At 38.0% G+C, this 13,658-nt stretch overlaps 1 protein-coding gene across 1 annotated transcript in view; it reads left to right on the plus strand.

Moving 5' to 3' along the window:
* The window catches only part of mEFG1 (mitochondrial translation elongation factor G 1), a 54,030-nt gene that overhangs the window by 19,850 nt on the left and 20,522 nt on the right, over positions 1-13,658 (plus strand). Inside the window, exons 5-11 of the mRNA XM_068380457.1 lie at positions 706-822; positions 2,551-2,669; positions 3,714-3,906; positions 4,983-5,151; positions 9,228-9,374; positions 9,900-10,094; positions 11,435-11,587. Of these exons, the coding sequence (XP_068236558.1) occupies positions 706-822; positions 2,551-2,669; positions 3,714-3,906; positions 4,983-5,151; positions 9,228-9,374; positions 9,900-10,094; positions 11,435-11,587 (1,093 nt within the window). The remainder of the gene's footprint in view (positions 1-705; positions 823-2,550; positions 2,670-3,713; positions 3,907-4,982; positions 5,152-9,227; positions 9,375-9,899; positions 10,095-11,434; positions 11,588-13,658) is intronic.

Genomic DNA, 13,658 nt, shown 5'->3' on the forward strand with positions numbered 1-13,658 from the left:
ATGTAAACGAATTTGGGGAATTTTTTGTTGTTTTATGATTAGAAGATGATAGTGTGCTATTGTGCTGCTTTTATTTTTGAGAATTGTTGCCTAATTTGTGACTGCAACTTTCATAAAGTAATCACTATTTTAATCATTATCATGCATTAACCCTTTTACCCCCAATGGACGTACTGGTACGTTTCACAAACCTCATCCCTTTACCCCCATGGACGTACCGGTACGTCCTTGCAAAAAACTGTTTTTTACATTTTTTTGCATATTTTTGATAACTTTATGAGAAACTTCAGGCATTTTCCAAAAGAATGAGACCAACCTGACCTCTCTATGACAAATGTTAAGGCTGTTAGAGCTATTTAAAAAAATATATATATAGCAAAATGTGCTTGAAAAAGAAAACCCCTGGGGGTTAAGGGTTGGAAAGTTCCAAATAGCTTAGGGGTAAAAGGGTTAACCTTTATGCCTAATCCCTGTGTTTTTGGTATAACTTCAAGGTTTGTATAAATTTGTAGACACTTAGACCAGTATTACCAAGTTATTATACTACTGAATAGATAATTGTAATCTTTTAGAGGCATTTCTTTCTAAAATTAATGCAGCTGCATTCATAAATCATGACATCTTTTGTTTTTGTATGTTTAATTTATGTATTTTCTGCTCTTTATTGTGGAATTTTACAGTCTGAATATAGATTTTCCTTTCCAGGTCCAAATTAAATCATAATGCGGCATTTATACAACTTCCGATCGGTTTAGAAAATAACACGAAAGGTATAATTGACTTAGTGGAACAGAAAGCACTATATTTTGAAGGGGATTTCGGGTAAGTAAAAATTTGAGTAATTTTTTCTACTTTTCATATCTTGTTTCCTTAGCATGAGCAACATTAATGTAAATATGAATAGAGCTTTATGAATTATCATAAATACTTAATCTAGATAATATAGTTAATTTTCTATATTCATGAAACTTAAAGAATGAGATTTTTTCTTCAGTCAGAGTAAAACACGCTCCTCGTTATCATGTTTCTATGCAAGACAATGTTACGTACTCTACTCTCTTCTACCTTGTGAAATTTCAATTTGGGTTTCCCTCTTCCATGGCAACTACACAGGTTTATGTCTTGCTACTTCAATATTTACTGATTTTCTGACCAGGGGTTTTTAATCCCTTATCACGTGTGTTGACTCTCCGCCTCTCCCACATCATAATATGATCCTACTGTATTCACGCTCGAAGTCATAGTATTCAGTAGTGACACCTTTTTAAAATCTCATCCATTTTATTGTCCATTTTTATTGTTTTTAATTATTATTATTGTTATTATTATTACTTGCTAAGCTATAACCTTAGTTGGAAAAGCAGGATGCTATACGCCCAGAGGCCCCAACTGGAAAAATAATGCAGTGAGGGAAGGAAACTAATAAAAATAAAATCCTGTAAGAACCGTAACATTAAAATAAATATTTTCTTTATAAACTAAAAACTTTAACAAAACAATAGGAAGAGAAATTGGATAGAATAATGTGCCAGAGTGTACCCTCAAACAAGAGAATGCTAACCCAGGACAATGGAAGATCATGGTACAGAGGCAATAGCACTACCCAAGACTAAAGAACAATGGTTTGATTTAGGAGTGTTCTTCTCCTAGAAGAGCTGCTTACCACAGTTAAAGAGTCTCTTCTACCCTTACCAAGGGGAAAGTAGCCACTGACCAATTAGTGTAGTAGTTAGCCCCTTGTGTGAAGAAGAATTATTTGGTAATCTCAGTGTTGTCAGATGTATGAGGGAGGACAGAGGAGAATCTGTAAAGAATAGGGCACACTATTCAGTCTATGTGTAGGCAAGGGGAAAGTGAACCGTAACCAGAGAGAAGACATTTGATAGTACTTGATAGTTTTGATAAGGCACCAAAGAAAACAGATAAAAATAAGAAGGAAAATGAAGTGATCAAACATAGGGGTTACAGGATCTAAAACAGAACAGTATAAGTAATCTGAATAAACCCACAACAAAATCCGAGAATGCAGAAAGTACAGAGGAGCACTTACAATTGCATAACATATTTTGTGTGATTGTTTAGCCTTCAAACAACGTTAAATGTCAGTCAGGTCTTGGAAATAAATTTTGCTGTCTAATTCTACAAAATTCTCAGTATTTTGACTATGCTTTTTGTACACTATCTTATCACAGTAATGATTATGATGATAATACTGTAATACTGCTTATTAATATTATTATTATTATTATTATTATTGTTATTATTATTTTATCGTACGTATCCTTTCAAAAGTGGCAGCTAAATATTTAGGTATACAAACACACACATTCGCCCCTTCCCATCCTCTCCCCTTTTCCTAACTACAACACGCTAGTTTGGGCAATTTGTGGGAAATCGTTGTTTTCCAAGTGGTTGCTGTTCAGCATTACTGTACAGGAAACTACCGCCACTTTGTTGAAGTTTTAACAACTTCGCTGAAAACATGCTCCTATTAAAAGACTCAGAGTTGTATAGTTAGAAAAATACAAATTTATTTTTTTACTTTTCCAGGGAAAATATACGTGAAGATGAAATCCCAGCTGATATGAGGGTGGAAGCAGAGGAAAGGCATATGGAACTTTTTGAACATTTGTCCAATGCAGATGAACAGATTGGTGAAATGTTTTTAGGTTTGTTGAAAATAATTTTGATACATTCATACTTCTGTGTTTCTCATTATTAATTCACATGTTCTATTTTGTGATTTACTTCTAAAGCTTTGTTAAATCAACTCGCTCATTCACTCATCTTTTACCTTTTGTATTATAACTTGGGCTACCAAACCCGTTCGAGTCCCTTGTCAGGCTGGGAGGAACGTAGAGAAGAGAGGTCCCCTTTTTTGTTTTTGTTTGATGTCGGCTACCCCCCCAAAATTGGGGGAAGTGCCTTGGTATATGTATGTACTGTATGTATGTACTATTATATTAGTTTTCAAACCAGTCATGTTCCCTTGCAAAAATTGTTTCATTATCATAGCTACAGTATAGCCTTTCAGAATCTTTGTTACAGTAATTGAATTTTAAGCCCTAATGTTTTAGAAGGAGCATTGTCAACCTGTTGATATCGGGCTCGATGATGAGAGGGTTCATGTGGCCCTCTAAACGTAAGAGCTGTTTTAACTAATTCTGTTATAGTGGCGCAAAGGTTATAAATTCAAGTTATATCACCTTGTAATTCAGAATGGCTAAGAATTGGTTTTGATCTGATGTTATGAGGATTTAAAAAGTTTTAGAATTTTAAGACAAACTATTTGGTTTCAAGAGTGGTGCAGTCATTATCACCTACTGCTGTAATATTGACACAGAATACTGAAATTGATGGAACTTTAGATATATATACATACATATACCAAGACACTTCCCCCAATTTTGGGGGGTAGCCGACATCAAACAAATGAAACAGAAAAGGGGACCTCTCCTCTCTACTTTCCTCCCAGCCTGACAAGGGACTCAACCGAGTTTGGTTGGTACGGCCCTGTGGCCCCGGGGGCATAAAAACATTTAGAATAGCGCCAACGTATCCCTGCATGTCGTAAGAGGCGACTAAAAGGGACGGGACGAGGGACCTGGGAACCCCCTCTCCTGTATTATAATCCTGTGAGACACCTTAGAAATATGTAAATGAATAATTATATTTGTATATTGAGGATTACGCTAAAATCTTTGCTATTTCAGAGGAAAGACTTCCTACCAAAGCTGAGTTTCATGCCGGAATTCGACGGGCATGTTTGGAACGTACTTTTACGCCTGTCCTTGTAGGAACAGCTCTTAAAAATAGGGGTGTTCAACCACTACTTGATTGTGTGCTGAAGTACTTACCTCATCCAGGAGAAGTAAAAAATTATGCTCTACAACTCAACAGTGAAGGGTAAGGTTATACTCTACTTTTATTGTGGTACTGTATTTGGAATTAATTTTTCCTTCAGCATTATATTTAACCCTTTTACCCCCAATGCTATTTGGAACTTTCCAACCCTTAACCCCTAGGCATTTTTTTTCAAGCACATTTTGCAATATATTTTTCTAAATAGCGCTAACAGCCTTAATTTTCGGCATAAAGAGGTCGGGTTGGTCTCATTATTTTGGAAAATGCCTGAAGTTTCTCATAAAGTTATCAAAAACATGCAAAAAAATGTAGAAAAGAGTTTTTTGCAAGGACGTAACAGTACGTCCATGGGGGTAAAGGGATGAGTTTTGTGAAACGTACCAGTACGTCCATTGGGGGTAAAAGGGTTGATATTACTTCTAAGCATAAATGTTTGATTTTAACAGTTATTTGCTTTACCCCTTCTTCTTAAAAAATCATAGCGCGGGTAGTGGTAGTGGTGGGGGGGTTAGTAGCCGTAGTAGCAGGTAGTAGTCGGATGTAGAACGGCACCTCGTAGTAACGAGGGATGTTGAGGAAGGAGAAGGCTAATTGGTAAGGGACCTCTGATAGTGGTTTTAACTCGCCCCAGTTACTATACCGACACCCTATAAGGGTGAGCGAGCTGGGTATATTCCTGGCATTCCATGCAACTTTTTTCTCTGGTATATTTAGCAGTATTTATACCTTTGAAATGGTGCTATAAGGAGCATTTCACAAGGCGACACAGGTTGATCCCAGAAATAGAGTTTTCCTTCGTCAAAGTCCCTTAATTGTATTCAGCTAATAGAAAAAATGGTGCACAAAGGCAGTGGTACTGATGCTGTAGTTTTATATAATGATAGAAATATCATAGGTAGACTTCATAAATGTTTTTTCTAGCCATTGTTTATTTATTTATTTATTTATTCTTAGCATTCCATGCAACTTTTTTCTCTGGTATATTTAGCAGTATTTATACCTTTGAAATGGTGCTTTAAGGAGCATTTTACGGAGCGACACAGGTTCCTTGCCCAGAAATAGATTTTTCCTTCGTCAAAATCCCTTTTCTAGCCATTATTTATTTGCGTCTTTTTCAGGAACGAAGAAAGAATTTTGATGCACGGTGCTCGTGATGGCAGTAGAATGTTTGTTGGGTTGGCGTTCAAGTTAGAAGCAGGACGATTCGGACAGCTGACGTACGTGAGAGTTTACCAAGGCCATTTGAAGAAAGGAGAAACTATTTATAACTCTCGCACAGGGAAAAAGGTAATGTTATTCTTTTATATTTACCTCCGCCAACAAAATTGGAAGGTGGTTATGTTTTACCTACTGTTTATGTGTTTGTAGAGAGTAGAGGTCCCCCTTTTTGTTTTTGTTTCTTTGTTGATGTCGGCTACCCCCCAAAATTGGGGGAAGTGCCTTGGTATATTTATGTATGTATGTTATGTGTTTGTTTGTGGACAGCTTCCTGGCCACATTTTTAATGGTAGAGTAATGAAACTTGTAGGGATTAACTGTTATGTAAAATGCTGGAAATTGTTAAATTTTGGGAAATCAAGGTCACGGTCAAGCAAAATGTCCAATTCACGTAATCAGCCATAAGTTTGGACATCGTTGTCACAGAGACTTCAAACTTGATTCACATTTGAGTGTATGGAAATCCATGATAAATAATACATTTTAAGGTCAAAAGTCGAGCAAAAGGTCGAGAAATAAGCTGCGCTCTACTGAGTGCCGATCTAATTTATTTATTTATTTTTTTTTTTTTTTTTTTTTTTTTTTTTTTGTAGCTATAACCAATTGTTGTAGGCCTTAGTATATTTTGATGCTTATTTCCCTACATATTCATAGTTTTCAAAATATAGTAAACAAAAAGAGGGGTCACTGGACCTTGATGTTATTACCATTGTCAGAAGGTGTTATTTATTATTATTACTACTGTATTATTATTATTATTACTAGCTAAGCTACAACCCTAAAGCAAGCTGCTCTAAGTACAAGGGATTCAACAGGGAAAAATAGCACAGTGAGGAATAGAAATAAGGAAATAAATAAACGATTTGAGAAATAATGAAAAATTTAAATAGAATATCTTAATAGTAACATCAAAACTTATTTCATATATAAATTACAGAAAGACATGTCAGCCTGTTCACTATATAAACATTTGCTACAAGTTTGAACTTTTGAAGCTGTTAGGAAGATTATTCCGCAACTTGGTCACAGCTGGAATAAAACTTCTAGAATACTTTTTAGTAACGAGCCTCATGATTTAAAAGGCTTGACTATGATAATTAACTACATGCCTGGTATGAACAGGATGGAACTGTCCATGAAGATCTATAGTTGTTATGGTAATTAAGGACTACAATATTGTGTGCTAATTACGTCTTGTTTTTTTGGCCTGATTGGTAACGTCTCTGCCTGGTGTTTGCCAGAAGGGGATTCGAGTCCCGCTCAGACTCTTTAGTACCTTTAGTGTCTGCAACCTTAACCACCCTTGTGAGCTGAGGTTTGGGAGAGCCTAAAGGTTTATCTGCTGAGTCATCAGCAGCCATTGCCTGGCCCTCCTTGGTCCTTGCTTGGGTGGAGAGGGGCCTCGGGCACTGATCATATAATATATGGTCAGTCTCTATGGCTTTGTCCTGCTCGATAGGGCAATGTCACTGTCCCTTGCCTCTGCCATTCATGAGCGGCCTTTAAACCTTCTAAATTGTCAAATGTAAACATGTTTGGAAGATTGAAAGACGTGCACGTGTTTAGGGGTATGGCTAACGGTATGTCTGATCATTTTTTGGTGGAAGGAAAATTAGTTGTAGCAAAAGAGTGGGGGAATAGAGTAGGTGGATGTAAAAGGGAGGTAGTGAGGATTGAAGAGCTAATAAAACCGGGGGTAAAAAGTAAATATCAGGAAAGGTTGAAAATGGCATATGATGAGGTGAGAGTAAGAGAAACTGGTAATTTAGAGGAGGAATGGAAGTTAGTAAAAGAAAATTTTGTTGGGATTGCAAGTGATGTATGTGGCAAGAAGGTTGTTGGAGGCAGCATGAGGAAGGGCAGTGAATGGTGGAATGAAGGAGTGAAGGTAAAAGTGGAAGAGAAAAAGAGGGCTTTTGAAGAATGGCGGCAGAGTAATAGTATAGAGAAGTATGAAAAATATAGAGAGAAAAAGGTGGAAGTAAAGCGCAAGGTACGTGAGGCAAAGAGGGCAGCTGACCTGAGGTGGGGTCAGGGATTGGGTCAGTCATATGAAGAGAATAAGAAGAAGTTTTGGAAAGAAGTGAAGAGAGTAAGGAAGGCTGGCGCAAAAATTGAAGAGACAGTGAAAGATGGAAATGGAAGGTTGTTAAAAGGAGAGGAGGCAAGGAAAAGGTGGGCGGAATATTTTGAAAGTTTGCTGAATGTTGAGGATAATAGGGAGGCAAATATAACTGCTGTTCCAGGTGTTGAGGTGCCAGTGATGGGAGATGAGAATGAGAGAGAGATAACAATAGAGGAAGTGAGGAGAGCACTAGATGAAACGAGAGTAGGAAAAGCATCTGGTATGGACGGTGTGAAAGCTGAGATGTTGAAGGAAGGGGGTGTGACTGTACTTGAATGGTTGGTGAGATTGTTTAATATGTGTTTTGTGTTGTCAATGGTACCAGTAGATTGGGTTTGTGCATGTATTGTACCACTATATAAGGGTAAGGGAGATGTGCATGAGTGTTGTAATTCAAGAGGTATTAGTTTGTTGAGTGTAGTTGGAAAAGTGTATGGTAGAGTACTGATTAATAGGATTAAGGATAAAACAGAGAATGCAATCTTGGAAGTACAGGGTGGTTTTAGAAGAGGTAGGGGTTGTATGAATCAGATTTTTACAGTTAGGCAGATATGCGAGAAATATTTAGCAAAAGGTAAGGAGGTGTATGTTGCGTTTATGGATCTGGAGAAAGCATATGATAGAGTTGATAGGGAAGCAATGTGGGATGTGATGAGGTTATATGGAGTTGGTGGAAGGTTGTTGCAAGCAGTGAAAAGTTTATACAAAGGTAGTAAAGCATGTGTTAGAATAGGAAATGAAGTGAGTGATTGGTTTCCGGTGAGAGTGGGGCTGAGACAGGGATGTGTGATGTCGCCGTGGTTGTTTAACTTGTATGTTGATGGAGTGGTGAGAGAGGTGAATGCTCGAGTGCTTGGACGAGGATTAAAACTGGTAGGCGAGAATGACCATGAATGGGAGGTAAATCAGTTGTTGTTTGCGGATGATACTGTACTGGTAGCAGACACAGAAGAGAAGCTTGACCGACTAGTGACAGAATTTGGAAGGGTGTGTGAGAGAAAGAAGTTGAGAGTTAATGTGGGTAAGAGTAAGGTTATGAGATGTACGAGAAGGGAAGGTGGTGCAAGGTTGAATGTCATGTTGAATGGAGAGTTACTTGAGGAGGTGGATCAGTTTAAGTACTTGGGGTCTATTGTTGCAGCAAATGGTGGAGTGGAAGCAGATGTACGTCAGAGAGTGAATGAAGGTTGCAAAGTTTTGGGGGCAGTTAAGGGAGTAGTAAAAAATAGAGGGTTGGGCATGAATGTAAAGAGAGTTCTATATGAGAAAGTGATTGTACCAACTGTGATGTATGGATCGGAGTCGTGGGGAATGAAAGTGATGGAGAGACAGAAATTGAATGTGTTTGAGATGAAGTGTCTGAGGAGTATGGCTGGTGTATCTCGAGTAGATAGGGTTAGGAACGAAGTGGTGAGGGAGAGAACGGGTGTAAGAAATGAGTTAGCGGCTAGAGTGGATATGAATGTGTTGAGGTGGTTTGGCCATGTTGAGAGAATGGAAAATGGTTGTCTGCTAAAGAAGGTGATGAATGCAAGAGTTGAGGGGAGAAGTACAAGAGGAAGGCCGAGGTTTGGGTGGATGGATGGTGTGAAGAAAGCTCTGGGTGATAGGAGGATAGATGTGAGAGAGGCAAGAGAGCGTGCTAGAAATAGGAATGAATGGCGAGCGATTGTGACGCAGTTCCAGTAGGCCCTGCTGCTTCCCCCGGGGCCTTAGATGACCGCGGAGGTAGCAGCAGTAGGGGAGTCAGCATTATGAAGCTTCATCTGTGGTGGAAATGTGGGAGGTTGGGCTGTGGCACCCTAGCAGTACCAGCTGAACTCGGTTGAGTCCCTGATTAGGCTGAAGGAACATAGAGAGTAGAGGTCCCCTTTTTTTGTTTTGTTTCATTGTTGGTGTCGGCTACCCCCCAAAATTGGGGGAAGTGCCTTGGTATATAGATAGATAGATAAACATCGACAAAACCAGGAACTAAAAAATAATGCTGTTTTTTTTTTTTTTTTTTTTTTTTTTTTTTAAGGTGAGGGTATCGCGACTAGTCCAACTGCATAGTAACAACATGGAAGACGTCTCAGAAGTTTTTGCAGGTGACATCTGCGCTTTGTTTGGAATCGATTGCGCTTCAGGTGATACCTTTACCACTGACCCCAAGTCCTCTATTTCTATGGTAAGAATCATCTTTCACTTTTAATCCCTTTTCCAAATACATGAGCCTACCGTGATGAACGGGTAAAATATTGATATCGTCACCCTCATAAACTAACTGCCCAAGTCATTTTCTCCACTTGTTGGGAAATGATAAAAAACCTCATTTCCTAATTCTTTATATCATTGTGTTGAGCTTCAATTAACAAATTCTAATTCACAAATTCTTCTATTAAGAATTTGTGAATTTAAACTCAAGACAATGATATAAAGAATTAGGAAATGAGAAGGTTTTTTTTTTTTATTTCCCAAAATGTGGAGAAAACGACATAGGCAGTTAGTTTATGAGGGTGACGATATTTTGAATGAAGCTGAGAATGTACAATTAGTATGGGTTCATGAAAGCCTTTTTTGTGTAATACTTTTTAAAATACTTTTTATCACTCATTAGAATATTACAGTATATACATTTGATATACTTACATTTATATTAGAAGTCTTGTGGTTTCCCATATGCTATAAATTGTTCTACTCTATCGTCTCTTAGGAATCGATGTATGTGCCAGATCCTGTTATTTCCATGTCAATCAAGCCAAAGCATAGCAAAGACTTGGATAGCTTCAGCAAGGCCGTCAATCGTTTCACAAAAGAAGATCCTACTTACACTGTATTATGGGACAGCGAAAACAAGGAGACGATAGCTTCGGGCATGGGGGAACTTCACTTAGAAATTTATGCCCAGGTAAGGAAAAGATTTTGTGTCTTTATAACGGTGTTATAGGGAGTATGACGAGTAAAGGAAATTTTTGAAGTGAGTAAATAGATACTCTAAGGGTTCCCTAGATACGAAATTGAGTTATTCACTTCAAACTAAAGCATATAGATAAATTTAGTTGAAGAGGGGTAGGCTAAATAAATACAGTGAGGAGAAATTATTTATTTATTAAACATGATATAAAAAGGCACAGCATACTGTGATGGGTTGAGAGTAGGTTGCGACTCAAAAGGCGAGATGAAAGCAACTGAGTAACTTTATTACAGAACATCCAGTTTATATATACACCAAGTTTGGGCAAGAAGGTCACAAAATACAACAGGCTATTTCATGTCCAACCGACAACCAGTTCTGTTAACAGTTAACGATAAGAAAAACAGACAGGTTGATACAAGGTGCTGTCAGTGCGAGGGTAGAGCGAAGATACAAAGGATAATATATACAAAAAAGAGAAATGTCGTTACTATGTACGATCGTGTGACACACGGTACAATACTAAGGAAAAGGAAAATAGCCAAACAACATTAATACTACACTTAACGTTGACTAAGGACCAGCTAGTTGGGCAAATTGTTAATTTTTAAGAGGCCTTAGTTTTACTTTCCACTTGTTTGCTATATTTTGTTTGCCTTTTATATGGACGAAGTGGGATTTGGAGTATGAATTGAAATAATTACCGGAGGAAGGAGATACTCAATAGTTTCTCATAGTGTATGCAACATCACCATCCAGCCACCTGTTGAGATACTACCGCTAGAGAGTTATGGGGTCCTTTGACTGGCCAGACAGTACTACATTGGATCCTCCTCTCTGGTTATGGTTCATGTTCCATTTGCCTACACCGAATAGTCTGGCCTATTCTTTACATATTCTCCTCTGTTCTCACACACCTGACAACACTTAAGATTACCAAACAATTCTTCTTCACCTGAGGGGTTACTGCACTGTAATTGTTCAGTGGCCACTTTGCTCTTGGTAAGGGTAGATAAGACTTTAGCTATGGTAAGCAGCTCTTCTAGGAGAAGGACACTCCAAAATCAAACCATTGCCAACAATTTCTCCTTTGCAAAACACAGCATTATCTGCTACAATGCACAGCTGTTAGACACCGCCTTAGTTTCCCGTGAAGTGTACAGGAATTAATGAAGCCAGCTGTACCTTCGTTGTCATTTCTAAAACAACAGTATGATAATCATTCAGGTTTTTTTTTTTTTTTTTTTACTAGAATTATTAAAGGATTTTTATTTTGTTGATATCCACATAATTGTAACGTCTAAAAAGTGATTGTTATATCTTTACATTTATAGAGAATGGAACGTGAATACGGATGTGAAGTTGTGATGGGGAAACCCAAAGTAGCCTTCAAAGAAACAATTACCAGCCCAGTGGAATTTGATTACCTTCACAAGAAACAATCGGGAGGATCCGGACAGTTTGGTCGCGTTATTGGAGTTCTTGAGGTTAGTGATATCTATAGAATTTGGTTTCACACTGAGTCAATTGTTTTATATCTGTTTATAATAACCCTTTTACCCCCATAGGACGTACTGGTACGTTTTACAAAACCCATCCCTTTACCCCCATGGACGTACCGGTACGTCCTTGCAAAAAAATGCTGTAAAAATTTCTTTTTTCATATTTTTGATAATTTTTTGAAAAAATTCAGGCATTTTCCAAGAGAATGAGACCAACCTGACCTCTCTATGACAAAAATTAAGGCTGTTAGAGAAATTTAAAAAAATATATACTGCAAAATGTGCTGGGAAAAAAATAACCCCCTGGGGGTTAAGGGTTGGAAATTTCCAAAGAGCCTGGGGGTAAAAGGGATAATAATGTGATATGTTTTCATAATTGCCAATTTTTTTTTGTATTGTATTTGATACTTTATTAGAAATATGAAAGCATCAGTATGATCTATTACTATGTTACAATCATTAGAAGATAAGAGAATACTAAGGGTTAATTTTGAGATTAAATCAAAGAAACTTTATGGTATACAGAAGGTCCTCAACTTTCAAACTTGATCGGTTCCAAGTAGTTATTTGTATGTAGAATTTTGTTACTATATCCAGTAGAGTCCTGTTTCTTCAAAGATAAGCAATGTAATTGTTCAGTGACTACTTTCCTCTTGGTAAGGGTAGAAGAGATTCCTTAGCTATGGTATGCAGCTCTTCTAGAAAGACACCTCAAAATCAAATCATTGTTCTCTAGTCTTGGGTAGTGCCATAGCCTCTGTACCAGGGTCTTTTACTGTCTCGGGTTAGATTTCTCTTGCTTGAAGGTATACTCGGGCACACTATTCTATATAATTTCTCTTCCTTTTGTTTTGTTAAGTTTTTTATAGTTTATATAGAAGATATTCTAATGTTGTTACTCTTCTTAAAATATTTTATTTTCTTTTCCTTTTCCTCACGGGGCTATTTTCCCTGATGGGGTCCTTGGGCTTATAGCATCCTGCTTTTCCAACTAGGGTTGTAGCTTAGCAAGTAATAATAATAATAATAATAATAATAATAATAATAATAATAATAGATGTTGCATGAGGCAATCGGATATGGGTTAGAGTTCTCTTGCTTGAAGGTACACTCGGGCACATTATTCTATATAATTTCTCTTCCTCTTGTTTTAAAGTTTTTATAGTTTATATAGGAAATATTTATTTTTCAATATTAATCTTACCCGATGATCATGTAGCTGTCAACTCCGTTGCCCGACAGAAATCTACGGTCGGGATACGCCAGCGATCGCTATCCAGGTGGGGGTGTACACAACAGCGCCATCTGTGAGCAGGTACTCAAGTACTTCTTGTCAACAAGAACTCAATTTTTCCTCTGTCGTGCCGCCGGCAAGACCTACTTGGATACGCTGTTGATTTTGGAGTTTTTGTTCACGATTTGGTGATGTATTTGCTCTAAAGTTTAGCCTTCGCTGTTCAGGAAGCTTTATCCTTAGCTTAGCAAGCTTTTGGAATTAATTTGATTTATTGGTTAACGAACTTTGCTTAATTTTGGAATTCCCCCTTGACTACTTCTAAATTCAAGATGTCTGACCAGTCCCAAGTTCCTAAATACAGGCAATGTAGTGTTAGGACTTGTACTAGGCGTCTTCCGAAGGCCTCTATAGATCCTCACACCGTATGTTCCAATTGTAGGGGTAAATCCTGTCAATTGGAAGATCGATGTGGGGAATGTGCTGGGCTTTCGGAATTCGATTTTAACGAATTCCTTAGATATGCACGTAGGTTAGAGAAGGAGAGAGATAGGAGGAGTTCTTCTCGCTCTGTGGATTTTTCCTCTCCCCATGCCCCTCAACCTTTTCCTTCCCCTGTGGTGGTGACTCCCGAACCTGCTACGAGTGCTCAGCCTGCAATGGCTGATATGTTGCGTGCCATTCAGGCTCTCGGTGAGAAGGTGGAGTCGTTGGTTAGTGACCGCAATCAGCTCTTGGCAGATGTCAGAGAGCTGAAAGCGAAGAGTGCAGTGGGAAGTGTTAGTGCTAGTGATGTGCATAGTGTCAGTGTCAGTGTTGCGC

Source organism: Palaemon carinicauda, chromosome 9 (genome assembly GCF_036898095.1).
Source record: "Palaemon carinicauda isolate YSFRI2023 chromosome 9, ASM3689809v2, whole genome shotgun sequence".
Taxonomy (NCBI): domain Eukaryota; kingdom Metazoa; phylum Arthropoda; class Malacostraca; order Decapoda; family Palaemonidae; genus Palaemon; species Palaemon carinicauda.